This window comes from Globicephala melas, chromosome 10 (genome assembly GCF_963455315.2).
Source record: "Globicephala melas chromosome 10, mGloMel1.2, whole genome shotgun sequence".
Taxonomy (NCBI): Eukaryota; Metazoa; Chordata; class Mammalia; order Artiodactyla; family Delphinidae; genus Globicephala; species Globicephala melas.
Window position 1 is genome coordinate 7,479,847 of NC_083323.1, and position 27,958 is coordinate 7,507,804.

Below are 27,958 nucleotides of genomic sequence, written 5' to 3' on the forward strand. Positions count from 1 at the left end.
TGGAAAAGAAAGCTGCATATGTTGAGGGTGATTATGTCTGGGAGCTAGAGTTTCTTGGGTAATGTTTACCTTTCTCTTTATCCTGTTCTGTGTTACTTGAAGTGTTTATAATGAACATATGTTATTTACATAGTGGTTAAAAAGTTCTTTGTGAAAAGAAAAAAAGAAAAGCTGTTTGTGTTCTGTTACTTTAAAAAATTTGAATCTAGAGAAAAGTGGCAAAAAAGTTCAAAGAACTTCAGAGACCCTTCGCCCAGATTTACTTATTTTATTTATTTATTTTTTACTTTTTGGCTGCGTGGGGTCTTAGTTGCAGTATGCAGGATCTTCATTGCGGCATGTGGGATCTTTTGTTGCAGCGTGTGGGCTCTACCTTGTGGCGCAGGGGCTTCTCTCTAGTTGTGGCGTGTGGGTTTTCTCTCCTTACTTGTGGCGTGCGGGCTCCAGAGCGCATGGGCTGTAGTTTGCGCCACATGGGCTCTCTAGTTGAGGTGCGCGGGCTCCAGAGTTGTGGCACACAGGCTTAGTTGCCCCATGGCATCTGTGCCCTTAGATCCCCGACCAGGGATCGAACCCGCGTCCCCTGCATTGGAAGGAGGATTCTTTACCACTGGACCACCAGGGAAGTCCCCAGATTTACTTACTGTTAACGTTTTGCCACATTTGCAGTCTCTTGCCATATATATGTGTATATATATGTATATACACATTTTTTGGAGCCATTTGAGAGTAGGTTGCAGACATCATGCTCCTAATTATTTCAGCATATATTTCCCAAGAACAAGGGCAGTCTCTTACATAACCCAGTACAATATAAAAACAAAAAAAAAAAACAGGGACTTCCCCAGTGGCGCAGTGATCAAGAATCCGCCTGCCAATTCAGGGTACACGGGTTAAAGCCCTGGTCCGGGAAGATCCCACATGCTGTGGGGCAACTAAGCCCGTGTGCCACAACTACTGAGCCCACGTGCTGCAGCTACTGAAGCCTGTGCGCCTAGAGCCTGTGCTCTACAACAAGAGAAGCCACCGCAATGAGAAGCCCGCACACCACAAGGAAGAGTAGCCTCCACTCGCCACAACTAGAGAAAGCCTGCGCTCAGCAACAAAGACCCAACACAGCCAAAAAAAAAAAATTCAAGTCTAATGTGGATACAATGCTATGATCCAACATACAAATTTTGCTGTCTCAATATTGCCCTCTATAGTAATTCCCCCCCATCCCCACCCCCAAGATCCTAGCCAGGACCACGTATTGCATTTAATCATCGTGTCTTTTTACTCTCCGTTAATCTGCCACAGTTCCTCAGCTTTTCTTTGTCTTTCATGACACAAACATTTTTGGAAGAGCACAAACACGTTATTCTGTAGCATGTCCCTCAGTTGGGTATGTCTGATGTTTCCTCACGATTAATTTTATGCGTTGCTGAATGGATGGTGATCCTTCTCAGTACATCACAGCGGGAGGTGTGCGATGGATGTCAGTTTGTCCCGTTATTGACGTTAATGTGGACCACTTAGTTAAGGTGGTGTGGCAGTTTCTCTACTATAGAGTTACTATTTCCCCCCTCCCCCCCCTTTTTAATTATCAAGCAATTTGGGGCTATTTATGTGAAATCCTCGAACGTCCTTCCAATTTCATGGGACAAAATAGGCGAGGCTTTCCCTTTAGGAAATGGACACCTAGTTCTTGCCGAATCGATGTAGCGCGAGCCTACGGCAGTACCTCCCTTTGTCAATAAAGTTACGTGAACGTGAACCTTTCCGGAAGGGCTGAGGCGGTCGGGACGCAAGGCGTTTAGGGAACTGTAGTCGCCCTAGGAGCTCGCGGCTAAACACCGCCCAGTGGCCTCTCAGAGAAAGAACCAGAAGCCGAAAAGGGAGGGCAAAGAGGGACGAGCCGAGGCGCTCTAGGATGCGGTGCATCACGGGAGTGATAGTTCAAGCGCGCGGTCCTTCGGCGTCCTGCCGCGCCCCGCGCCGGAGAACTGGACTGTCATACCCGATAGGCCACGCGCGCGAGGGAAAGGGAAGCCGGCCTTGGCCTCCAACAAATCAAATCGAAGGAAAGAAACTGCCGGCTTTCAAAATCCTCCTCCTCCGCCATCATCTGCCGCCGTGCGGGGAGCAGGTGGTGTTGGAGGCTCGAGCGGCGAGAACCGCTCGGAGAGCTGACGGACAAGTGGGCTGGGCATCGGGGCCGCTGGACTGGAGGCGGCGACCCCCACCTGACCTGACCCGGACCCTAAATCAGTCCCCGCCCCGCCGGACCGACGTACGCGCTCCGGTCGACCCACGCGGCGGCGCCGCCTGTTTACGGTAAGGTCGGGGTCCCTTTCCTTTTCTTGTCACCTGCCTGGGATTGGGGCGGGGGGCGGCGCGGCCCTGGAACTGGACGAGGAAGGTGTGGTGGCCCCGAGCACTCTGTGCGTGCCCCCTCCGCCTTCTCCCCTGTGCCCTCGATGGCAGAGCGCGATGGGGGTGGGAGTGAGGGAGTTGGGGGGCGTTGGCCCTTTTCACAAGTGGGGAGACTGAGGCTTAGAGAGGGCGTCAGGCCCACCCTGGCCGCCCAGCCCGCAGCTGCCAGCAGTGGCGTCTCCTGTTAGCGTCGGTGTCATCTGGGGGCGGTGCGCGTCTGCCTGGGATCCGGGATGGGGTTCCCGTACAGCGTGGCTGTCATTTGCGGCCCGTACTCGCGCATCGCTCCCCCGCTGCCGCCTCCCAATAGGCCCACACCCGCGGAGGGCCTGGGCTGGCGCCGCAGGCCCCGGACCAGCGTGAGTCTCTGCTGACGCTTGGCAGCAGCCGTGGATGTGCACCTAGGAAAATCTGCGACGCTCCTACGCGGAATGGAGAGGAGCGTGTGTAATTGCCGTTCGTCTGTGCTTTGCCGCTGGTCCTTTGCAGACCTTGGACCAACCAGTTCACCACTGTGTGCTTCAATTTCCTAGTGTTTATAGTGGATGGTGTGTTTGTGTGTGTGTGTGTGTGTGTGTATGTATGTACTGGACTGAGAAATGGACCCTCTTTCAGCTGAGAAGTTTTGTGTTTCTATTCCATCTGGAGGCCTCACCACCATTTTTCTAACCTTAAATTGTCCCATTCCATAACTCAAGTGGGGGGGGTTGAGGCTATTTTATATTCAGTTTCATCCCCTCATTCATTGTTGGAGCAGCTTCGAAATGCCCTGCCTCATGCAGCAGATAGAGTGATCCTGTCAAAACATACGTCAGATCACAGTCTCTCTTCTGCTAGAAACCCTCCAATGGCTCTCTTTGTCACTCAGAGTAAAAGCCACAGTTCTTAAAATGGCCTTTGTGACTCGGGCCTCTTGTTGACTCTCTTTCCTCATCTCTTACCTCTTCTCTCCCTCCCTGTCTGTGCTCCCGCCCAGCTGGCCTCCTTGCACTTTCTCTAATCACCCCTCTTCCCCCACAAGAACCTTTGCGTTGGCTGCTTCCTTTGTAAGAATGCTCTTCCCCCAGATATCTGCATGACCCAATCCCTGATATCCTTCAAGTCTTTGGTTTTTTATTAATAATACCTTCTCTAACCATTCTATTTTAGATGGCAGCCCTCCCCCAAGAAAAACAAGAAAACTCCTTACCCCTTTCCCTGTTTATTTTTTTCTTATCACTATCTGAGACACTACATATCCTCGTTCTTCCCTGATTACCTGTCATTCCTCTTTGGGGAAATGTAGTGATGCTTTCTGCCAGTCTGCTGAACTCCAGTCTGCTGAACTCCAGGCTGGAAGCTCCTTTTTTCAGCAACTCTGTCCTTGGTCTGTTGTGATGGTGGCTGTTGTGATGTCGAGACTTCTGGTCTCCTAGGAACCCCTGAAGTCTGGCCACCATGGGCTGTCCAGTCTCCTGGCCAAGGCTGAAACCAGACGTACAGTGGGCTGACCCTCGTGCCCCACACCCAGAGAGTCATGCCACCGTAGGTGGTGGGGCATTCTTTGGGATGGATGACCTGGATCCCATAGCCATCCATGTCCTGTTTGAGGAATGGGACTCTCAGACAGAGAGCAGCCAAGATGATCAGGCAGCTGTGTGTGCTTTGGGTAGACTCTTTGTAGCCATCAGACTGGGACTTGACTGCCATTCACTGGGGACCCAGGAAATAGTCAACTCACATGGCTTTGCTTGGTGTCCCAGCTGGGGCAGTTGGGCAGAGGAGGACTTGTAGTCGGATGGTAACTCCTCAGAGGCTGAAACCTCCACCTTTTTAGAACTGTTCTTTCCCAAATGCTATTTTCATTTCTCCCAGTGGTTTAGGGCTTGGGATTTCCTTAGCAGGGGGAGGTGGGGTCAGGTAGCTGAAATGGCTGATGTCCTACCTTGCCCTCCCCAACCCGGAGGCACCCGGAGAATCCTGTCTCTTAATGAACTTTGACCTCCTCAGGTTGCAGATTTCCAGGGGAGCCCACCAGCGTGGCCAGCATGGCCTCTGAAGACATTGCCAAGCTGGCAGAGACGCTAGCCAAAACCCAGGTGGCCGGGGGACAGCTGAGTTTCAAGGGCAAGAGCCTCAAACTCAACACTGCAGAAGATGGTGAGTTCCCGTGCAGACTGGCCCAGCGAGTGAGCGCTTACTGTTCCCACTTGTCAGGCCGGTTTAGCTTCATTATCACACGATTTGTCCTAGCACAGTGAGGCTCAAAGATGATTTGCCCATGAGCACACGGTAGGCATCCCTGCTGGTGACAGCTCAGGCTGGCAAGGTGGGAAGGGCCCCTTTATCTCTTGGAAGGGATGGTAGGCAATGAGGGACCACAGTTAGCGGCAGTCCCGAGATACAGCCCTGACTTCTTACTTCAGATCCAGCCCCACCTTCACCCCCAAGATCCAGAGCTGGTCTGGGAATAGTTGTTACCTTCCCCAGAGCTGAGGCCCTCATGCAGATGCATTAAAACAACAATCCAGGCCCTCTTGGGAGGTCTAGTCCATGCAGCTGAAGGGCCCTGGGAGAGGGATGGATGCTCCTGACTGAACAGGCATTAGGACTGGAGAGAACGAGGAGTCGGAAGGCAGACCCTGTCTCACCATCCCTGGCCAAGGCATGGCTGGCACTGATCAACCCTGAATACCCTGGCATCTGGAAGCAAAGGCACCTACATCAGTACTTGTAAGGCCTCTTGAGGTTCTGGCCCAACCAGGGAAACTGGTCTGGACTTGCCTGGTTGTCATGGTGTGCAGGCAGGCGTGCTCCCCTCTGCCAGGTCAGAGACTGCTTGAGTCCTTCCTTGGGTTGCTGGAAGTGTGGTGATGCACGTTCCTAATGTCTCTGTAGGGCCTTAAAATTTAGAGTTTCTCCCTGTGCTTTGTCACTTTTGATCCTTGCATCATCCCTGAGGGAGGGAGGTAAAAATGTTGCCATTTTATAAATAAGGAGAAAAGGACTTGGGGGACTTCAGTAACTTACCCAAGGTCATACAGCTGGTAAATAGCAGAGCTGGGATTTTATCAGAGGTCCAGCTGAATCCCTGTTCTGGTATTTCTCAGTAGATGTTCAGCTCAGCTCAGTAAGCATGAATTTGCTATTAAATGCTGTCATTAACACTATGTCAGGCAGTCTTAAGTGCCATACAAAGAGTATCTCAATTTATCCCCCCCAAAAGGCCTTGAGGTAGATTTCATCCCATATTGCAGATTGGGAAATTGAGGCTTAGGGAGGTGATAGGACATTCCTAAGGCCCAGCTAGAAGTAGTGGAGCTGGGAAGAAAGTTCAGGTTTGTCTGGTCCTAAAATCCATGCACATAATGACTTCACTAGCTCAGGCTGGATATGCTGCCTCCCATTTTGGAGGTCATCAGGGATGGCCAGCTTATAGCCATGGCGTCTCAGGAGCTCCTTACCTGGAATAGGAATGAGGTACCCAGACAACTAACAGGAGGGAGAAGATGAAACGTGCTCGGAGAGACATGAAGAGAAAGCTCTGGGAAGTGACGTCGAGGAAAGGGATCTCTTTTAGCTTAGAAGGGCACAGGAAGTCATTCTATGGATGAGGTGGGTGTTTGAAGGAGGAAGGGCACTGCACGTGAGTTGACCCAGGAGCTGAGACACATAGGGTGGGCTTGAGAGAAGAGAAGTCAGAATCTCATCTCACCAGGGCAGAGGCCCTTGAATGCTGTACTGAGGTGCCTGGTGGCCTAATCGTGGGCCCAGAAAGGGCCTCTATCTGGGCTGGGAGTGAGCGGGTGAGGTCCAGGGAGGGTAGGGGCCTGTGAGGGGAGGCCGTGAAGCTGATGATTAGAACAAGGGCCTTTTCTCTCCCTAGTAAGTCATTTAAGGATCAAAGAAAGTTCTTGCTGCCTTACATAGCAGAGTACCTGGAACTTGTTACTTTGTGAGGCAGTAGAGGCTGAAAAGACAGATCCCTTCCATGCAGCCTCATGACAGTCGGTGGTTATTCAGGGATGGTTGGGGCCCATCCCTCACCTGTTTTTGAGTTTAAACAGAGGTATGGGTTGAATATCAAGTGAGAGGGGCAACTCAGCTGTGACCCCCACCCTCTCCTGTACCTGCTCTTCCCATTTTGGTGCTTTTCCTTCCACGCTCACTCTGTACTTGTGACTCTCCCCAGGCTAAACTTGTGGCAAGTGCAGTACCTTCGGATCTCTGTACCTGTGTCACTTACACGGCTCCCCTTGGGGCCCTGGCATCTCTGTTGCCTTCCTTCTAAGAACGGTATAAACATTCCCTTGAGCAGCCATCCTTTCTCCTGGTGACCTGGCCATTCCCTGGATGTTAGGGGGACTTCCTTTTGGAGCAAATCTTCCAAAGGGCTGAGAGGCCATGCCAGCCCTTGCCCCAAGTGCCAGCTGCAGGGGAGGCCTGGGCATCTGGAGCTCTGGAATTGCAGCTCCAGAGTATGGAGAGAGGTTCGGGGACTTCTCCACCAGGGCCCTGCATGAAGTCCTTGGTTGTGCAGAAGCAAGGCTTTGGGGAGCAGCACGTAGGTTCAGCTTTGGAAAACCAGTCTGAAGCTCAGCTCTGCCGTTTTCCCTGAACTCCTGGGCAGGGTGGTTTCATTCCGTGGAGCCTCAGCTTTCCTTTCTAGAAAATGGGAGTCTCATACCTGTCCAGTCTTTCTTGTTGTGAAACGAGTGCTGGTCACTGCCGTCTGTCCGTGTGACCTTAGTAGGTATTTGCATACTCTCTCTGTGTCTCAGTTCACTCAGCTGTAGACTAGACCCAACAGTAACTACCTTTAGATGTGGTGGTAGTGAGCAGAGGCAAAGCGAGTCCCTTTCTCCACAAACTCATGACCCAGTAAGGAAGATGGTATAACGATCAAGTCACGGGAGTTCCCTGGTTGGCCTCCACGCTTTCACTGCTGAGGGCCTGGGTGGGTTCAACTCCTGGTCGGGGGAACTAAAAAAAATAAAAAAATAAAAAGTAACTATTCAGATGAGTGTAAAATTGTAGCAGGCTGCACATGAGACATCAGAGGCTGTGAAGCCCGGTTATTGGCCAGTAGCAAGGGTTCCTGAGGAAGTGCTGCTGCACGGGAGGCGAGGGGAGGGAGGCGCGTGTGGAGGCTTCTCAGGGAGCCCCTTATGGGCTGCAAGTCACAAGCTTTCCGACAGCCCTCCGGTTGTGTGTTCTTCTCTTCTCTCACACTCCTCTGTCTCTTCCCTACCACGTCACCCGCTCCATCCTGTGCCAGCCAAACTAGATTTGTCTTTCGTGTAAACTGCGTGCTTTTTTCAGATTGTGAAATTAATACATGCTCATTATAGAATACGGAAGCATCGAAAGACGGAAAAAGAACCATATCTTCATGATAACACAGCCCAGGGATATAACTACTTTTAATTTTCATGCATTTTTTCTGGTCTTTTGTTTTTTTTCTAAACACATAGCTGAGTTCCTCTTTTTTTTCTTAAAATAATTGAGATCATAATTACAGATACTTTAAAAGCTGCTTTCTAACCTGATGCATTGAGAATATATTGAGCAGGTGCTGGAAAAACACAGATTCACTCAGAATCCCACCACCTGGAAATAACCCCTTTAACATTTGGTTTCTGGACCTCAGTGTGTGCGTGTGAGAGAGAATGCATACAACATTTTAAAAGTGTGATCAGACCAAACACCACTGGATAACCTAATTTTTCACTTACCACTATAACATGATTATTTTCCAAGTCAGGTAATCACCTGTGTCGCCATTCATAAGGACATCAGTGTAACTATTTATATCACGTATCCCAGTGAATTAACCTGTCCTCTGCTGATGGACATTTAGGTTGTATGGAATTTTTCATCATAATGAAACAGAACAGTAGTGAGCACCCCACACGCGAGTCATTTCACCATGAAAGCACGTGTGCCATTGTGCCTGCTGGCCTCTGACTTGTGCCGTTTCCCTGCTTGGCCTGGTGTACTCCCCTTCTTGGCAGGCTACGCACACACAACCCACAAGGTGTGCCTAGCACCTTCTTCACCCAAACCAGCCAGTTCCCCTTTTCCCTTGCCTCCCAAGCCTTTCATGCCTACCTTGTTTTAACACTCATTAGAGAGGGATTTTCTGTGTAGCCATGTCCCCTGCTAGACTGTGAGCCGGTCCAAGTCTCCCTGGTGAGCCAGGGTCTGGCACCCAGTAGGTGCACCGTAGCCCTTGGAGTTGTGAGTGACGAGGTAGTCGCTGGGCCTCAGCTCCTGCCTCTGCCGTTCGTGGCTCCAGAAGTCTAAGGTTCTGTTTTTTTGGTCCTGGGCAGCCAAAGACGTGATTAAGGAGATTGAAGATTTCGACGGCTTAGAGGCCTTGCGCCTGGAGGGCAACACGGTGGGCGTGGAAGCAGCCAGGGTCATCGCCAAGGCCTTGGAGAAGAAGTCGGAGTTGAAGGTGAGGTCTGCAGGGCGAGTAGGCCCAGACTGGTTGGGGACAAGCCTCCGCTCACAGCCCCACGGCCGATGTCATTAACCCTTAAGGCGACTCAAGTCCATTTTGTGAGTTAAGGGAACTGAGGCTCAGGGGAGCTGAGGAAACAGCCCAGGGTCTTGCCACTGGTCAGTGGCTGAGCCGTATTCCCGTTTCCAAGTCGGATGCGCCTTCCGTGGTACAGCTGTGCTTTCTGAAAGGGGAGGCGTACAGGGCCTGGGCCATGAGAGGAAACGGAGCGGATTTGTCCAGGGAGGGCCCCGAGCTCGTTGTCAGAGTGACCCTTAATGTTTGTTTCCCTCAGGAAGATCACGGTCAGGTTAACAGACAGCCAAGTCAGGACTGTCTCTGCTCTCCTGCCCAGGGCCTCCTGTCCTGAGCATAAGCTGGGACATTTTCCTATGAAAGAACTCAGCTCTCCTCAGTGACCTGTGAAGGACAGGAACGGAGGAGAGGTGGCCCGGGCATGGAGGCCGCAGCAGCTGAGCTTTGGCATCCAAGGACCTAGGTTCAAGCCCCAGCGCCACCACCTTATTTGCTGCATTATGAGGCCTTGCATTGGACTCAGCTCTGAAACTGGGCTCCTTTATGCAAAGAAGTTTTTCCTCCCTGAGATGTTGCCATGGTGGCCACATGCAGGCTCATGTAGTGAGAGAGCTTGAGCCGCGGGAATACCGCATGCATCTTGTCACCCTGTGTAGACCCAGGGCCTTGAATCGCCCCATGTAGTGTCTCAAGCCTGCTTCAGTGCTGGAAGGAGCCCAGGGTGGGAGCAGCGGCAGGGCCAGAGCTGCCCTTGACACCGGTGCTGTTCTGGCCACAGTACTGATACGAGATAAGTTGCTATTTCCACTCTTGCAGCACGTGCACAAGTTAGGTCTTGACAGATGAGGAAAGTGTGGCCCAGGGTCACACATCTCAGGATTGCAGCCCAGATACCATCCCAGTCTCTTGACTGCTCTGCTGCCCACTTGGAGATCATTGAGGCCTAAAGCCTATTTCAAAGATAAGATACAAAGGGTCAGAGACAGGGAGTGGCAGGCCTGCATCAGCTAAGGCAGGACTAGAAGCCAGCCTTGTGCCCCAGAGCCCCATGCTGACCTCAGCCCATCAGAGTTGGGTTGGGGAAGCTTCAGGATGAGATGCCACTGTCTGTTGGGAGGGGCTCAGGCTGTGGCTACCTGTTCTGACCCTGCGCACCTGTGTGCAGGTGTAACTCACTGAGCAGACCCATATAGAATGCCTCTCGGTATGTTAGTGATTTGCATTATTGGAGGATGTGAGAATTCTACTGCAAAAATCAACTTCTCTTGTACTTAAGGTTGGGTTTAGTTCATACATTTTAAGGACTGGGTTTCAGGGGAAAGTTGCTTGTCCTGTGTCCCATCATTTCCAGGTTTGGCCCAGGAAAGGCTAGAGCTGCCAGAGTTGATATTTTGGTGGACACAGCAACCAGAGTTAGAGAGTAGGGCTGTGTGCTTGGAGCCTCAACTCTGCTGGCCAGCATGATACATGACCCAGTCACGTGGCCACTACCTTTGTGACATTTACTTAATATTTCCTTTAAATCAGCTCATTTTGAAGTAATTTAAAAGCAAACATGATCCCTTCTATAACTGGAAAATGGCATCCCTTACCATAAAGGAAATAAAAGAGTGTTATTCAATTCTAGTTTGAGGCCATTGCCATCCAGAGACTCTGAGCCTGAAGCCTGCTCTCCCTTCGTTAGAAAGGCAGATGAGCTGGAAGTGGGGAGGTGGGTGAGACCCACCGGCCCCAAACCGAGCCTTCCTTCTAGAGGTGGTCAGGAGGGTTGAAAAGAGACTTGAAAAGAGAGTAACTTCCGGGACTTCCCTGGTGGCGCAGTCATTAAGAATCCGCCTGCAGGGCTTCCCTGGTGGCACAGTGGTTGAGAGTCCGCCTGCCGATGCAGGGGTTGTGGGTTCGTGCCCTGGTCCGGGAGGATCCCACATGCCGCGGAGCGGCTGGTCCCGTGAGCCATGGCCGCTGAGCCTGCGCGTCCAGAGCCTGTGCTCTGCAACGGGAGAGGCCACAGCAGTGAGAGGCCCGCGTACCGCAAAAAAAAAGAATCCGCCTGCAAATGCAGGGGACACGGGTTCGAGCCCTGGTCCTGAAAGATCCCACATGCTGCGAAGCAACTAAGCCCATGTGCCACAACTACTGAAACCCGCGCACCACAACAAGAGAAGCCACCGCGTTGAGAAGCCCACGCACCGCAACACAAGAGTAGCCCCTGCTCACTGCAACTAGAGAAAGCCCACGCGCGGCAACAAAGACCCAGTGCAGCCCAAAAAAAGATAAATAAATAAATTAATATTTTAAAAAAAGAGTAACTTCCTCACTGCTGGATCCTGTATTGTTTCCTTTCTGTTCCTCCACTGCCCAAAATCATGTCGCTGTGGCCCACACAGTGTGGGAAACTAGCACTGGGGAGAAGTAGTGGGCCAAGAGTCTAGTGTCTTGGTCCTGGTCCTGCCACTGCCCTGCCAGCGGGCCTGGGGCCAGTCCCTTCCCTCTCAGCCTGATTTCCCTCTTGGAGAACCAGAGGGTTGGACAGATGGCACGTTTTCCTGACACTTCTGCTGATTCCCCCATGGTCCTTAGGGGCTGCCAGGTCCTATTAGCTTCGGTCAGAGCTGGTCCCACTTTTCACCCCAATTCAGCAGTCTTGTTGTGCTCAGTAATCCAAGTCTATGGAGACAAGGGGCTGCCCGAAGGCCACCTCCAAGGGTTTCAGCTAACTCTTTTCTTCCTCTTTCCAAAGCGATGCCACTGGAGCGACATGTTCACGGGAAGGCTGCGGTCTGAGATCCCACCTGCCCTGGTGAGTGAATGGGGCCTCTGCTCGTGCCGCCGGCTGCAGGGACCCCTTTAGCACTTCCCAGGACTTTGTCTCACGGCCTCTTCTTTCCGGAGACTGAGTGCCCTGTGGGTGCCTGAGATGCTGAAAAGGCAGCCAGGCGAGCACAGCCTCCGCCTGTGTCCTGACGAGCAGGAGCCAGGAAGTGAGGACTCAGAGTCCCTGTGAGACCGGGCGGCCCGGTGACAGGAAGTACAGCAGACACTTCCCAGGGTTCACTCTTGAGCTTAGTGGTTTCGCCCGCAAGCAGCATGGATCTTACTCCCTACGTGATTACCCCTCTCGTCCTGGCCCCTCCCTCCCCTGCACCCTGTGGTCCCTCTCGACCTCATTCTGCACACAGGCTGCCTTGGCTGTCCTGTCTCCCTCCGGTCCTTCCCTTTCTCCGATACCACTCTTTTTATTTTTTAACACCTTTATTGGAGTATAATTGTTTACAATGGTGTGTTAGTTTCTACTTTATAACAAAGTGAATCAGTTATACATATACATATATCCCCATATCTCCTCCCTCTTGCTTCTCCCTCCCACCCACCCTCCCTCCCTATCCCACCCCTCTAGGTGGTCACAGACCACCGAGCTGATCTCCCTGTGCTATGCAGCTGCTTCCCACTAGCTATCTATTTTACATTTGATACCACTCTTTTTGCTTTGGTTCTCATCGTGGGTGGCTTCCCTCTGCCTGTTTTCCATTTCCCCATTCCTGGGGCTCAGCCCCTCTTGGGTGGAGCTCCCAGCCTGTGTGTGCACAGGCGCACTTGTGGGAAGGATAGGAGGGGTCACAGGACAGAACATGGCTCAAGGGAAGGGGGCGGGGCTAGCAGCGGGCAGCCTCTCAGTGTATCCTCCTAGCCCAGAGTGTCCTTGGGGCGAGGTTCGTGGTCAGTTGTTGGCACGATTGTCCATGTGCCGGCGCTGCCTTCTCAGGCCTCCATTTATCTAGCCGGCACTGGTGCTCCTGAGATGCCTGGGCACCAACCTCATTTCCAAAGCAGTTCAGTCCGGCAGACAGTTAAGGGTCATCCAGGTTGTGACAGGTGTCCCCATGGAGGCCCTGGAGGGCGGGCTCCCTGGGTGGGGGATTTAGGAAGCCCCTGGAGAGCTGCTCCAGTTAGATACCAGCCTCAAAGGATGGACGAGAACCAGGGGAAGCTGGGGTTAGAGGGCAGGTTAAATAAATTGATTTGGGTGATTTAAGAGCCTTCTGCAGGGTTTTCAGTCTGATATAACATGATCAGCTCTATAATGAAATGGTCTGTGTCTCTGCCAGTTCCCCACCAGCCTGGATGCCCTCTGAGGGCAGGGGGGGCCTGGCATAGACGCAGCACCTTGTCCGTGTCTGTGAAACGGACATGAGCTCCCTCTGTGCCCAGATCTCACTCGGGGAGGGACTCATCACAGCCGGGGCCCAGCTGGTGGAGCTGGACCTGAGTGACAACGCGTTCGGGCCCGACGGCGTGCGAGGCTTCGAGGCCCTGCTCAAGAGCTCCACCTGCTTCACCCTGCACGAACTCAAGCTCAACAACTGTGGCATGGGTGTCGGTGGCGGCAAGGTGGGTGCGGCAGCCCCCTTCCCCGCATCCCCATTGTCCTCCGCCTCCCTCCCTGCCCAGTCCCCTGCTACATTTGTGTCCATCTGAAGTATGTGCCCTTGGCCACCCACTGTCTGGGATGGTTGGCCTGTTGTTTTTCTCTTCAAAGGAGAAGGGCCTCAAAGGCAGCAGCCTGTGGCCAGTGGGGAGAGGAGATGGAATCTGTGAGTGTGGGGTTGCCAAGCAACCATCCTCAGTTCTTGTGTTGCCTTGGCAACACATAGGCAGTATTGCATACGTACTCCGACCTGCTGGCTCTGCAGAATGCAGGGCTTGGGCATCACTAGACCTGCTGTGCCCTCAGAACAGCTGGCAGAGCCATGTAAGGCCTGGCGTGTGCACGTGGGAGAGGGAGCCCAGAAAGAGAAACCACTCTGGGAGGCCTGGGCACAGCTCACCTTTGTTCCTGGCTAGGACCTTGCCCAGGGTGCCTCCCCCATCCTGCCAGCAAGTCAGGCTGGTCCATGTAGAAAGGCACCTAGGGAGGCCAGCCCTGTTTATTCTCTTCTTGGTCCATTCTGGCTGCTTTAGGCCTAGATTCTAGAAAGGCTGAGCACCAATCTGCATTCCCATCCTCCTTCCCTCACGTTCTGACCAAAAGGAGCAAAGGGCCAGGACATAGGAACAGACAGCGAACGGAGACATCTTCTCTTTGAAGATGTATTACCTTAATTCTCTCGCCCTTACTGAAAGGTGGGTGACGCTGTCCCCATGTTTTCGGATAACTACACTTGAGCTTAGCGATGTTGGGTTGAGCACCCCAGATGATGTACCTAGCATGGGACGGATGTGGGATTTGAACCTGCATCCACACGGCTGGTCAGAGCAGCAAGAGGAGCCACCTACGTGATGCTCGCGGTGGCCCAGGCTGAGGAGCCAGAGGGGCCACCCCTGCAGACGGCCTGTCTCCTGCCCGCAGGAGGGAGGGCAGGTCATGCTCGTGCACCCATCTCAGCCAGCGCTCCTCCAGTCTAGGGGACAATAGGCTGTATGTGTTAAGACATAAAAATGTTTGCATCAGCACTGAAGACAGGTCCAGCCCAGCCCAGAGTGGGATGTGCTGGGAGAGCCACCTCTGCAAAGATTCCTTGAGGCTGGTCTACAGCAGAAGTTGGCGGTCTCTGCCCTGAGCACACGCGTGACCCACCACCATCACGGAGTCAGGCTGGTGGTGTCCCGTGTCCTGTACGTGCCCCAAGAACAGAGCTGCGTGCAGGCAAACTGACCCAGCTGCCGGTCACAGCTCCTCCGCGTATTTGCTCTGGGAGCTCAGCCAGTTCATGTGCCTCCCCCTGAGCCTCGGCTTCCTTGTCATAGAGTAAGGCCAGTTCCACCTGCCTCCCAGGCCCGTCTTCAGGTTGAAACAAGGCATGAAAGTACCTTTGCCGAGAGTGCTCCAGACCTAGTAGGTGCTCTAAACGTTACCTCTCTTCTGCTGCACTTCCCCTGAATCTTCGATGTCTTATTTACCCTGGTCTCTCCAGTTCCAACCTAGCAACCGACAGCATTTTAAACTCCTGCTCTGTTGGTGTCACGGGAGAGAGGCTACCTCCTGGCACCACCCCAAGGTCAGGGCAAACCAGATTTTAGGGTTTCACCCCCAGCAGCTGACCCCTGCCGTGTGGCTGGCCTGAGCACGGGCATGTGTCAGATGGGTGCGGCGGGGCCCTGCTCTCCTCCGCCGGCTCCCCTTAGGCATCGTGGAGCGTGGAAGAGATGCTGGAAGATCCGGAAGATTTGGGTTCTGTGCAGAGTCTGCCACTTAGTGAATGTAGGAGAGTTTCTGTCGCTCTCTGAGCCTGAGCTTCTTCAGCTGGAGAGTGGGAATCGCGATGGTCCCCACCTGACAGGGCTTCTGACAGTAAAGCGAGCTGTGAGGCCCCTTCCCCAGGACCTGTCTTAAGGTTGGCCACTCAGTGTTGGTGTCTCCCTTCTCCCGGGTTCAGGCTCCCCATCTCTGCTGTGGGGCTAAACCCCATGGGGTGACGAGACATGCAGACACGGTGGTGGATGTCAAAGCCCTTGTCCCTGCAGGGTGCTGGGTGTGGGTGAGGTATGATGCTGTGCTGCTGAACAGCTCTTCGTCCCCGTGTCCACCACCCTTGGGTTTCATGGCTTGTTGAAGACCAGGGCCTCCTGCCTTAGGCCCGGGCCCCTTGCCTTTCCCCCCCAGATCCTGGCAGCAGCTCTGACTGAGTGTCATCGGAAGTCCAGTGCCCAAGGCAAGCCGCTGGCCCTGAAGGTCTTCATGGCTGGCAGAAACCGTCTGGAGAACGACGGAGCCACTGCCTTAGCAGAGGCTTTTGGGGTGAGTGGTTTCTGCCCGTGGAGCCCATCAGACTTGCCCTTGAGCCAGCGGGGAGGGCGGGAGCAGGAGCCGCGGCTGGATGAGACGCCCCTGGATGTCCTTGTCCCCGCTGCTCCCTCTGCTTTGCCCTTGCTCCTCCCAGCGGGCCCAGGACACTGCTGAGTCTCTGCTAGTGAGAGGGCTGCACCTGCCCCATGGGCTAGGAAATTGGGGGTCTGTCTCCTACTTCTCTTAATTTAAGCATTTCCTTTGGCAGACGATATTCTAGCAGCATTAACCATGCTCAGGCCACAGCAGCATCCCCCGTGGTCCTGTTGCTTCCGGCACTCCACCTGCCTCAAGAGAGCGGACGTTGCAGGGGAGAAGGGCCTTGTGTCTTACTGGACCCCTGGCTGCAAGGGGCTTCTGCCTCTTCCTCTGTAGCTGGAGTGGCCTGGTCACCTCATAGACACGGTGACATTAAAGATTACGCCCTCTCTGCACCCCTTCCCTTGGTCGCTGTCCTCCATGTGCTGGGACGGGGTACATCGTTCAGCAGGCGTCCTCGGTGCTCTTAGAAGCAGAGGGGGGGTGCTTAACTTGGGTCCATGGGATCCCACTTGTCTGTGGGTAGAATTCAGGGCGTCTTTGAACATGGCTGGGGGGAAATTGCATGATTGTTATCACTACCAGAGTTAAATACAGTGTTACCTTCCGCTGTGAATATAGACAGTAAACCTCAGCAGCTTTAGAAATTCCTGTAACTTTGTTACCAGGAGAAATCACAGATACTTTCCTGTCAAGTGATCGCTGTTAGAGATAGATAGAAATTTTGTTTCTCGTACATTAGGATCACAGTGATGGTACACCTAGGTCTTGTTATTCATTGCCTTAAGAGGTACATAGATTACTACAGCACACATTTGGGCAGCTTCTCTTAGTATTTTGATAATTGTCTTCCGAATGAATTTGTTATTCTATATAATTTAACTTAAAATTTAAAATCATCCTGAGGAGGGGAGCCCTGGGGCTTTCCCAGATTGCCCGACGGGTCCATGGCACAGAAAATATTAAGAGGCCCTGACTTGGAATGTGCCTCAGTTGGGCTGCCTGTATTTATTTGTGAACCCCCACACTGTGCTGGGCGCCCAGAGACAACAGAAGGCGCCTGGGTACAGAGTTATGCCCGCCTGTCCTCAGTCCTGGGTAGCAGTGGCGATTGGGACGTGGGCCTCTCCTAGAGCTCTTGGGGGCTGTTGGGGTGCAGACGAGAAGGTGGCTTCGCTACTCCAGAGTGATGAGCGCCATGACAGAGGAAGGATGAGGTGCTCTGGGGGCAGAGAGGAAGAGCCCTGGATTGTGCTGGGGGGTTGATCCAGGAAGTCTCCCTGGAGGGAGGAGGCATCCAAAATGAGAGCTGCTGAATGCATGAGGAGTCGGCCTGTCAGGAAAATGCCAACAACATAAGGAGACAGAGTTCCAGGCAGAGAAAGGGAGGCGTCCAAAGCCAGAGTGAGAGACGAAAGACCCTCCTCGCCCCCAGAAAAGGAGGTGGTGTGTGGGATGCCAGTTATATTGTGCAAATAAGGCAGTAGGGCCCCAAGAGAGAAAGGCCAAGCAGAGCTATGTTATATAGAGTAGAGCCAGGGCTGACTGTCAGGCCAGAGCCCAGGGTCCCCACAGTGCAGAAGGTACCAGACGAAGACACCTGTGCTCAGAGCTGTGTGACCCTGGGCAGGTTACGTAGCCCCTCTGATGCCTGGTCATCTCTTGTCTAGTGGTGATCCTAATCCCAGGTCGGTCTCCCTTGTGAAGTTGTGGAGAGGCGGAAGCGGTCATGCCCTGAACGGGCCCCAAACGGGCAGGTCCCTCTGGTGTCTGATGTGTAGTGCTGCCTTCCTGCCTGGGGCTGTCCCCCTTCCTTGGGGGCCCACCTGTCTCCCTCCTGCTCCTCGCAGATCATCGGGACTCTGGAGGAGGTCCACATGCCGCAGAACGGGATCAATCACCCTGGTGTCACTGCCCTGGCCCAGGCGTTCGCCATCAACCCCCTGCTGCGGGTCATCAACCTGAACGACAACACCTTCACTGAGAAGGGTGCCGTGGCCATGGCCAAGGTGAGGGGGTGCGGCCGGGCCAGAGCAGGCCCCGGAGACTGGGTCTGGCTGCTGCCTTTGTGGTGGACCCATCAGCAGGTGGCTGCTCTCCCTCCTACCCGCCCACTTGGTGTGTATCCCATGGGTTCAGCCATGTGAACATCTCCAGAGCGGGGCGTATGTCACAAGCTAGCCTGTGCCCTTTTGGGCAGCTCTGCGTGTCCATACCACCACATCCTAAGCTGCCTTCATGCAACCCTGGCTGTCGGCGCTGGTTTTGTTCTCAGAGGCCTCTTGGAGGCTGCTTCAGCCTGTTTCCTCACTGATTCTTTCGTCAGCTGTTGATTGAGCCCCTGTCTAGCGCCCATCCCTGTCCTAAGTGCAGGCCACACACAGTTGAGTCAAAGACTCTGCCTTCAAGGAGCCCTAATTCGAGGAGGGGAGGAAGTAGCTAATCGGCAACAGCACAGGGCCGTGAGCACAGTGGCTGGCTGGGTGTCCCATGACCCCACAGGAGTCTAGTAGGCCTGCCGTGGGGTGTTAGCAGAGACGTGTGCAAGGGTTGGGGAGCACACAGGAAGTTCCAGTCAGACGCAGGGCAGGCTTCCTGGAGGAGGTCACATTTTGGCCAAGTTCTCCAGGACAAGTGGACTTTGTCTGGACAAGGAGGGCGGGAGGGGTGTTTCAGGCAGAGGGGTCAGCAGCACGTGGGGAGGCCCAGAGATGGCAGGAGCCGTGCTCCATTGGGCCTGGTGTGAACAGGCCAGGGTTCGAGGTGTGTTGGAGGGCTGGAGGAGCTGGAGGGGGAAGGCAAGTCCTTGTGGCCTTGCTGACTCCTTGAGACGTGCTCCTGTGAGTAACAGGGAGCCACGAACGGGGCTTAGCCGGAGGCCAGGAGGCCACCTGGGGGCAACAAGAAGAGCTGATGAGTCCCCCAGACTGGATACAGGAGGGACAGGGTGTGATGACCAATATGGGGTGTGGCACCAGCTCGAGGAGGGCCCTCACCCTGGTCCTCACTTCCCGCAGACGCTGAAGGCCTTGCGGCAGGTGGAGGTGATCAACTTCGGGGACTGCCTGGTGCGCTCCAAGGGCGCCGTCGCCATCGCAGACGCCGTCCACGGGGGCCTGCCGAAGCTGAAGGTGCTGGCTGGCTGGCTGCCTCCTCCCTCCGGGGTCCAGGCTCCCCCACGCTCGGGGTGACAGCTGCGCGGGCAGAGCAGCTGTGGGGGGAGGTGGCAGGGTTGTAGCCTTCAAAGGCAGGTGGCCTGGGTTGATAGCCCACTTCTTCTACACCCTCCGCCTGTGACTCCGTGCACGTCTCTTCACCCCTCTTGAGCTGCAGTCTCTCATTTTTCAAAAAGGAGGAGGAGAGTGGTACGGGTCATTGCAATATAGCAGAAGTATACTGCACCCTAACTAGCGGGAAACGGAGGCTTCAGGGTAGTGGCAGGCCTCCCGGCCCGTGTTTCTATCATCCGCCTCTACCCCTTCCCATTATTTTTTAGGAGCTGAACTTGTCATTTGGTGAAATCAAGAGGGATGCTGCTCTGTCTGTTGCTGAGGCCGTGGCTGACAAGGTGGAGCTGGAGAAACTGGACCTCAATGGTAATAGGGGTGGTGGCCTCGGCCCAGGCCTGCCGGGCGGGCCCCAGCCCCCGGCCTGACCCTCTGTTCCCTCCCCTGCGAGCAGGCAACAACCTGGGAGAAGAAGGCTGTGAGCAGCTCCAGGAAGTGCTGGATGGCTTCAACATGGCCAAGGTGCTGGCGTCCCTCAGGTGGGGAATCTGGATTAGTGGCTCCTTTGTTACTACTTTTATTCATTCAGTAAACGTTGGTTGAGTCCCTGTGATGTGCCAGGCACTGTGTTGGGCATTAGGGATATGACAGTAAGACAGCCAAGGTTTCTGACTCACGAGACCTCATTGCCACGGGCGAGGGATCAAGGAGTGAGACAGAATAATCAAGTTATCACATGTTCAGCAAAGGGACAAATGGGGGCTGAGATCGGTCACCCTTTGGAGTGGGTGAGTTGGGGAGGCCTCTGAAGGGATGACCTTTGATCATCAAGGTGATGTGACGGGCAAGGTGGGGCAGCAGTGACGTAGTGACGCGTGGGTAGTGGTCGGGGGGGCTCGGCATTGTTCCTGAAACCAGCCTTAGAGCTTGACTGTAGGAGGAGATTGATGCAGGCGAGTGGGGCTTCCTGGGTTCACAGAGGCCGGGGGTGGGGTGGTGGGGGGCTGCCTCCTCGATCGGGATGGGAGTTGGTTCAGCCCTCAGCACCCATCTCCGCCTGCCTCTCCAGTCTCTGCATTGGCTTCATTCACTTGTCAGGTCGTCGGTTGTGTCCCTCAGGGCCAGGCCCAGTGCCGCTGCTAGGAGCTATGCCAAGGTGGGCTCAAGGGGCTCCCAGTCCAGAGGACATGGAACAGCCTTCCTCAGAGGCAGGGCAGACCCCTCCTTCGCCCTTAACCATAGCTTCCTGTGGTCAGCAAGATGTGGGTAGCACAGTCCTGGGCGTCTCAGCCTGGGCAGTATTCCTGCCAGGCCCTGGGCCGCAGCTGTGACAGGCGGTGTTCTTCATCTTCTCTGTCTCCCCAGTGGGGCCGTGGGTTCCTTTGGGACAGGGACGAGATTGAGGTCTTCCTTGTCTGCAGCGTGGGCTTCCCTGGGTGATGAGCAAGGAGGGATGGGCTCCCTGGTGACTCTACGTGTCCCCACCCTGGCGGCAGCTGCGCCCCTCGCCCTGTGCAGGCTCCTGCCCAGCTGGGGCCTTTGGGTTCTCGGAGCCATCGTGGGCCACTGGGCAGGGAGGGTCTGCTTTAGCCAACCCTGTCCTCTGCAGTGATGATGAGGGTGAGGATGACGAGGACGAGGACGAGGACGAGGATGAGGAGGAGGAGGAGGAGGAGGAGCCACAGCCGGGAGAGCGAAGGGAGCGGCCGACCGCACCGCCCAGGAAGATGCTGGATCCTGACGGTGGGGTGAGTCCCGTGGTTGCCATATCAGAGCCCTGGTCCCCCGAGCATGAAATCTTGAGACGTTTTTCACGGGGGTCATGGGTGTGGGATCCTCTTAGGCAGTGACTGCAAACTAGTTTTGACTGCACACTCTTTGTGGAAAGAGGAAATCATCCCAACGTAGTTGTATTTGTACGTACCTCAGTCTAGATGTGTTTATTCATCTACAAATTATAACACACGTGACGCTGCTACGTTACACGCAGTCAGTAATTGTATACTGCAGTGCTGCAGGATCCTCAGCTGGTTGAATCCGCGGATACAGAGGGCCAACTGTAAAGTTATACAGGATTTTCCACTGTGCTGGGGGTATGTAAGTATTTCTAAAAGAATAGGGTAAAAAACAAGCATAACTAGAAGTTTTTTTTCCTACTCATCTTGGTGACCCATAAGGATGGCCCCCATTCCAGAGACTGGCTGGCTTGGTGACTCAGCTTGGACACTTGGTGTTCCTTTCCTGGCCGGGAGGCTGGTGGACTCAGGGCTGCTACGTCTGTTCCCTCAGAGGTTCCCAAATAGAGCTTTGGGAGGACTTTGGGTTGGACAGATTCAGCAGCTGTTGAATTTGGCTTATTGTCCAGTTTTATGGAAGCAGTTCCAGAAATGGCTGGGCATCTTTGGTTCTTTGGGCACCTCTGGTGCTCGCCAGCAGTGCTTACCCGGCCTGAGGCTCTAGTTCCTGGTGAGGCCACTTTAGCCCTGGAGTCGCTTCTGCAGCATCACACGTCATGGCGAGGATCCACTTGGCTGCACCAGGCTCTTGGAGTCTGAGGGAGGTGGCTTGCCCCGACCCCAGAGGCTCTTACACAAGGAGCCGACCAGGGCCAGCATCTGTGGGCACCCCACCCTTGGGGAACTTTGGGGAATTCTGGACTCTGAGCCTTGACTGGCCTGCATGAGGGGCATATGTTCTGGGTAAGGAGTCTGGATCTGGACCTCTACAGAGCCACCTGTGCCACCTGTCCCCCAGGAACCAGCTCCTGTCCTGTCCTCCCCGCCTCCTGCAGACGTCTCCACCTTCCTGGCCTTCCCCTCCCCGGAGAAGCTGCTGCGCCTCGGGCCCAAGAGTTCCGTGCTGATAGCCCAACAGGTAACAGCACTTCCGACACCAGACCTGTTCCGGCCTTGGCTTCCGGAGCTGCCAGAGCAAAGGTTCAGGCAGAGCACGGGATTTGGGGGGGCGGGGCACTGTCGATGTGGGGGGCGGGGACTACCACGTGTTGTTTTTTTGTAAGACACACACACACACACACACACACACACGTGTAAATGGGTGTGACCAGTGGTTGCAGATGTCTGCGCCCACTGCGAACACACTTGGGCTGCGAGGAAGGGTAAGCCTGTGGCACCTCAGTGATGACTGGAATTCGGGAATCTTCCCAGGACTCTCATGTGAGCACACGCACCTAGGCTTCCCTCTGTGTGTTCTGCAGGACCAGCTGCTTCTAGAACAGCTGTCCCGCCCCCGGCCCCTGTGCAGGTCCCGGTCTACTTGCGTTCTTGCTCCAGCCTCACTTGTTCGTTGGTTGGGTTGTTACTTCGTTCATTCGGAGACAGTTATCGAGCACCTCCTGTCTGCTGGCTGCTGCTCTGAATACTTGGGCATGATTTTATCTAACCTTCTTGGCAACCGGAGTGTAGACCCTTCCACTCTTATTTTACCGACGAGAAAACTGAGGCTTACAGAGGTTAAATGATAAAAACAGGCACGTCTTGTTTTACTGTGCTTCACGGTTACTGCGTTTTTTGCAAATTGAAGGTTTGTGGCTTCCCTGTGTCGAGCACGTCTATTGGGGCCATTGTTCCAACAGCATTTGCTCACTTTATGTCTCTAGATAACGTCACATTTTGGTAATTCTCACAGTATTTCATACCCTCCACCAACAAAAAGATTATGACTTGCTGAAGGCTCAGATGACAGCATGTTTTAGTAATACAGTGCTTTTTAAATCATGTATGTGGCTTTTTTAGACTTGATGCTGTTGCACACTTAACAGACTTAAACAATGCACTAGGATACCAGAAAATTCACATGACTCGCTTTGTTGCGGTATTTGCTTTATTGCTGTGGTCTGGAGCCACACCCGCAGTATCTCTGAGGTATGTCTATGCAGAGAAATAAAAGGGGCCACTCGCAGAGCTGCCTTGATATTTTTGCTTTTTATCCCCCGTTTATATTTTTCTGTACTCTTATTTTTTTCCCCCATGATAAATGAGATTATATGATGCAAACCTCCATGTGGCCCACCTTTTCACTTAATACCATTCATCATTTTCCTGTGTCAGTAAAACTCTTCTCGTGCCCTGTATCTCAGTGAGTGGATGTAGCACTTAAGCCATCCACTGTTTCTGTGGATTCACATTCTTTCCACTTTTCTCCGTCGTCAGGGAAATTGAGGTCAGTTTCCTTGTGTGTTAAGTATCGTTTGCATTCTGGATTATTTCATCAGGTTAGATTGCAGGAAGGGGATCTCCGGGTCACAGGGATAATGATTTTTAACGTGAATTCTCTCAGTGTGTGTGCACACCTGCTGTGGCCGGGCCCGTGCAGGCTCTGAGGAGACAGCGTGGGGCGAGGCAGGACCTGTCCTTGCCTATTGAAGGCCCATTTCTTGCCAAGGCCTCCTCTAGCCACAGGCACATCCCCACTGTGTGCCAAGGCCCTGGGGCTCTCACCCCTGGTGACCAGCCATTGTCTCCTGTGTCCTCAGACTGACACATCTGATCCGGAGAAGGTGGTCTCTGCCTTCCTGAAGGTGTCCTCCGTGTTCAAGGACGAAGCCACAGTGAGGTCGGCGGTGCAGGATGCAGTAGGTGCGTGGGGTGGGTGGGGCCCGGATGGCTCCTGCCTTTCGCTGCCCCCGGGGCTCGGGTCGGAACATTCTCCTCTCACCTGCTCTTCCACTGGGTTCTTGCCTTAGAGCCGGCCGGGTGCTCGCCTCTCTGCTTTTTGCAGTTGGGGAAACTGAGGCCTTTCCCAAAGCCATACAGTTCTATACGGTGAGAACTCGGGCCAGGTGGCGCCCACCGCAGGAAGGTCGGACCTCTCGGAGGAGGGGTGATGAGAGCCGAGCCCTTGTCCCCACCTCTGAGGCTGTGCACACACAGTCCCCTCCACCTGGAGGTTCCCCTGCTTTCCCCGCATCTTTCCCAAGGCTTCCCAGGATCTCTAGTGTGGCCAGGTTGGGCCAGGCAGAGGGGGAAGGGAAAAGGTAGAAGGGAGTGGAAACACTTGGGAGGCTTTCTCCAGGGTTGTCGGTGACACTGAGACGGGAGGGTCCATGGGAGGGGAGGCTGGGTGGGGTGGGGGTGGGAGTCTCCGTGTCTGCTCCCTGAGAGCCCCGCCGCACCGTGGGCGTTTGTGGGAACGGGTTACCTGAATTCGGTTTCCCAGAACAGCCTCGCTCGCTCGGAGGCAGGGGCCCAGGCGGTCCCTGCGGGCCCTTGGCCATGCCTCCCCCACCCCCAGAATGGCTGAAACCTCCCCCAGCGGTGACCTGCCTCACTTAATCTCTGCCCAAGCCCGTCTTATCTGTGAGGCCAGGACAGAGAAGGGCCAAGGTATCACAGCTGGCAGGTTGAGCCCTTCGCCTGGTGCTAGCTGTCCCCTCAGTCTGCCACCTGTGTCCACATCCCACCCCCCGTGTTCACCTCCTGATGAGCGCAGGAGACAGGGCCCAGCCTGTGTGCTCAGGGGCTGCGGGCCCTTAGGCCTCTTTGCTGCTTCTGCCTTGCAGATACCTTGATGAAGAAGGCCTTCAGCTCATCCTCCTTCAACTCCAATGCCTTCCTCACCAGGCTCCTCATCCACATGGGGCTGCTCAAGGTGCGCTGGAAGGAGCGCGGGCCCCGGGGGGGGGGCGGGGGTGCACCAAAGGCAGCAGCATCCCGCACCTCGAGTCCTGCCGGGGCCTGTCACCCACACTGGCCCCAGGCCTGGGTCTGCTTAAGCAGCCTCGGCCTTCGTGACAGGATTTAGGATTCAGCTTGACCTTGGCCGTGGGGCTGTCAGCAGGGGCCAGGTGGTGGAGACCTGGGGTCCCCCAGGTGACCTTTTGAAGCTCACGCTGCCTTCTGCTGTGTGTTCCCCTTGCAGAGTGAAGACAAGATCAAGGCCATTGCCAACCTGTACGGCCCCCTGATGGCATTGAATCACATGGTGCAGCAGGAGTACTTCCCCAAGGCCCTTGCCCCTCTGCTGCTGGCATTCGTGACCAAGTGAGTGTGCCCTCGTCAGCTCACGCGGCCGGTGACCACGCGTGCAGGCCTCTGGTCAGCTGAGGCTTCCCTGGCCTGGTGACTGGGGCGTGTCAGAGGCCCTCACACCTCTCGGGCTCTCGGCATCTGTGTTTAAGTCTCACCACCCCTGTGCCCAGCTGAGGACACAGGGCTCGGGGACAGTGTCTCCCTGAGAGAGACAGGGGATGTGCACTGGCCCCATCTTGCAGACGAGGAAGCGAGCTCCGGGTCAAAGGAGGTGTTGGCCCACGGTCGTGCTGCTGCCCCAGGTCCTGTACCCGGCAGCGTCTCTGGGAGCAGTTCTGTGTTCGTTCCCCCAGCTACCTAGGCCAAAGGGGTCTGCCCATTCGGCCTTCCACAGCCGCAGGCCCCTCTCCTGGGGACGTCAAGTGCCCAGACACACGAAACCTTGGCCTCCTCCTGGAGCGTCCTGGGAAAGGTGGGGCGCTGGCCACAGTCGAGTAGGAAGGAGCCTCCAGACCTCAGGGCCCCTCAGGGGCGGGTTGGGAGGCTTGTCCCCATCCTCACTGAGGCCCTGCGTGGCCCCCAGCTGACGTCCGGCCATCCCCAGGCCTCAGTCTCCCCATTTGCCCAACCAAGGGGTGGGTGAGGTTGTCGCCTTGGGGGAAAGTGGGAGGGGGTGTAGGAGAAAGGAGGTGCCCGCACCCTGGGGGACATGTAACACTGGCGGGTCCAGACCATCAGTCAGGGTGCTTAGAGCGTGGGACGAAGTGTCGTGGGGCAGCCCGCCTGGGGTGGGGGGTGAGGAGCATGCGCCGGTCCCCCAGGACCTAGTTGGCACCTCGGCCTCTTTGCCACCTGACATCTCTTAGTTCCGTGTGCATAGCAGCGCCTCCTTAGTTGGGCCTGACTCCCTCGCCGTGTCTGCCCCCCTCTCTGCCACCACACTCCCCCCACCCAAACCGCCCCTTGCACTGCAGCTGCTCCTCTGCTGGAGTCCAGGGCAAGTCCAAACCCTGGTCCTGGATCTCGTGCTGGCTGCAGCCTGGCCTCCCCGCAGCGAGGTGCACTCTCCCCACACCTGTTCCCTCTGCAGGAGATGTTGCCTCAACCCGTGGGCCTTCGCTCGGACTGTCTGGGGTGTCCCCACGTGGTGGCCCTAGCCCCCGCCTGCCAACCCCTGACGAAGCCCGGCTCCCTCTGTCTCCTTCCAACCCCTGGTTGGGACTGTTCGCTCTGCATTCCCATCATCCCCTGTGTGGCCCTTGGGCTGGGCATGGACACCCTCGCCCTTGATGGTCAGTTGACAGGCTGCCTCCTCCTGGCTTGTTGCCTGCCTTCCAGTGCAGGCCTCAGTCTATTCCACTTTAAAAGAGGGGGGCTTGGTAAGAGCTGCCCCCAGGCCTTGGGGGTGATTGAGCGACGGTGGAGTGATATGCATGCCCCCTTCCCTCAAGTCCCAGCCCAGTGGTCTGGGATCCAAGCCTGGACGGGACCAGGTAAGGTGTCTGTGGGCTTCGGTCCTGGCTGCACCACAGGCTCACCCATCCCCCTGAGCATCTTTCACCAGTTTCTTTCTCTGCAGTGAGACTAATGATCTTGATGGTAACCTGTTACTCGTAGGGGCCCAGGTGGGACTCCTGTGGTCCACTCTTATATGTGCACTAGCGGCTGCTGAGGGCTCCCTGGCCCTGTGCACACTGGAGAGGCCTCGGAGAGCCTGTCTGGTGGAGAGCAGAGGCCCAGGTTCCCTGCCGGCTCGGCGGGCCTGTATTCTGGCCAGCTCTAGGCCATGTGGCCTCGGGTGTATCACCCGCCCCTCTTAGCCCCACCTACCCCCACCTGCAGAAGGTGGGAGCTACCGTCTCCCTTGCAAAGTCACTGTGAAAATGAGAACGATGGAGTCGGGTGTATATTTTGACCTCAGAAACGGCCCCCACTCCATCTTCACGGGGGAAACTGGCCCTGCTGTAGCCTGAGCTTCCTGGCCCCCAGAGGTGCCCGCCCCACCTGCTGACCCTTCTTTCCCCGCAGGCCCAATGGCGCCCTGGAATCCTGCTCCTTTGCCCGCCACAATCTACTGCAGACGCTCTACAAGGTCTAGACGTAATCTGGTCTCTCCCCATCCCTCGGCCTGGACCGGTGCCCTGGGAAGGGACTCAGAGGAAGGACTCTGGCCAGCAGCAGGGAGGGTCTTTGTCGCGTGTGTCGTGTCTCCTGAGTACGTGTGTTGGTGCGGCGTATGTGCAGGTGTGTGCTTCGTGTCGGGGTTCGCATTTTTAACGTCTCCCTGCTGGCCTGGCCCTGGTCCCGCTGGAGGGGAGCTGGCCCCCAGGCGGAAGGGCTGCAGGCTGCTCTGCCATTAAACTCACCGCCATCTGAGGACGCTCTGCTCATCTGTGCCGCAGGCGCCAGGCCCTGGTGGCTGTCCCCACCCACCTCGCCTTCCTTATCCTCTGGGGCTGCACCAAAGCCTGGGGTGTTGCTGTCCGTGTGCTGTTCCCTCCGTGTTGTGGCTGGGTGTTTCCTGCCCTGCCTGGGGCTGCTCACCCGATGGCTGCCTCTGCTTCCTGTTGCCAAGTCCCGGTCCTGCAGCTGCCACTCTTCCTACCATCCACCCACGCTGTGCTGAGCCCTCAGCCCGAGGGCCAGAGACTGCTGTGCGTGGGGCCGCGAGCAGAGGGCAAGACCCTGGCACCCACACCGTGTGGACAGGAAGAGAAGCCAGTGGGCAGACGCTAGGGTCTAGGCGCTGGACTTGCCTGGACGGTGCCGGCTCTGTGCCCGGTGGGCCCTTCTCTGGCTGCGGAAGTGTCTGTGACAGGCCTGCGTGCTGAGCTGGAGGGGGCATCTGGGCAGGCCCAAACCTGTTCTCCAGCCTGGGGGGGCAGGGCCAGGGCCCACTGATGCCTGAGCTGCATCTTGGGCACCCTTAAGGATCTGGGGCAGGGGCCGGGTGGGGGCTGGGCATGCCCTGTGACACCTTGCT

General features: G+C 55.4%; 1 protein-coding gene across 1 annotated transcript; it reads left to right on the forward strand.

The window, feature by feature from the left end:
• Positions 1-1,597: 1,597 nt before the first annotated feature.
• On the forward strand, positions 1,598-27,915 carry RANGAP1 (Ran GTPase activating protein 1). The gene is made up of 16 exons (XM_030855838.3): positions 1,598-2,316; positions 4,405-4,554; positions 8,727-8,854; positions 11,676-11,735; positions 13,145-13,324; positions 15,537-15,671; positions 17,609-17,767; positions 18,776-18,889; positions 19,255-19,354; positions 19,440-19,524; positions 20,595-20,733; positions 21,740-21,859; positions 23,481-23,583; positions 24,507-24,595; positions 24,866-24,987; positions 27,004-27,915. The coding sequence occupies exons 2-16, from the start codon at positions 4,443-4,445 to the stop codon at positions 27,071-27,073; spliced, it is 1,716 nt and encodes a 571-aa protein (XP_030711698.1). The 5' UTR covers positions 1,598-2,316; positions 4,405-4,442; the 3' UTR covers positions 27,074-27,915.
• Positions 27,916-27,958: the final 43 nt, after the last annotated feature.

Coding starts and splice junctions, on each gene's coding strand:
- RANGAP1 (XM_030855838.3), top strand. CDS start 4,443: ATGGCCTCTGAAGACATTGCCAAGCTGGCAGAGACGCTAGCCAAAACC. Junction 11,736..13,144: donor CTGAGATCCCACCTGCCCTG/GTGAGTGAATGG, acceptor CTCTGTGCCCAG/ATCTCACTCGGGGAGGGACT. Junction 19,525..20,594: donor AAGGTGCTGGCGTCCCTCAG/GTGGGGAATCTG, acceptor TGTCCTCTGCAG/TGATGATGAGGGTGAGGATG.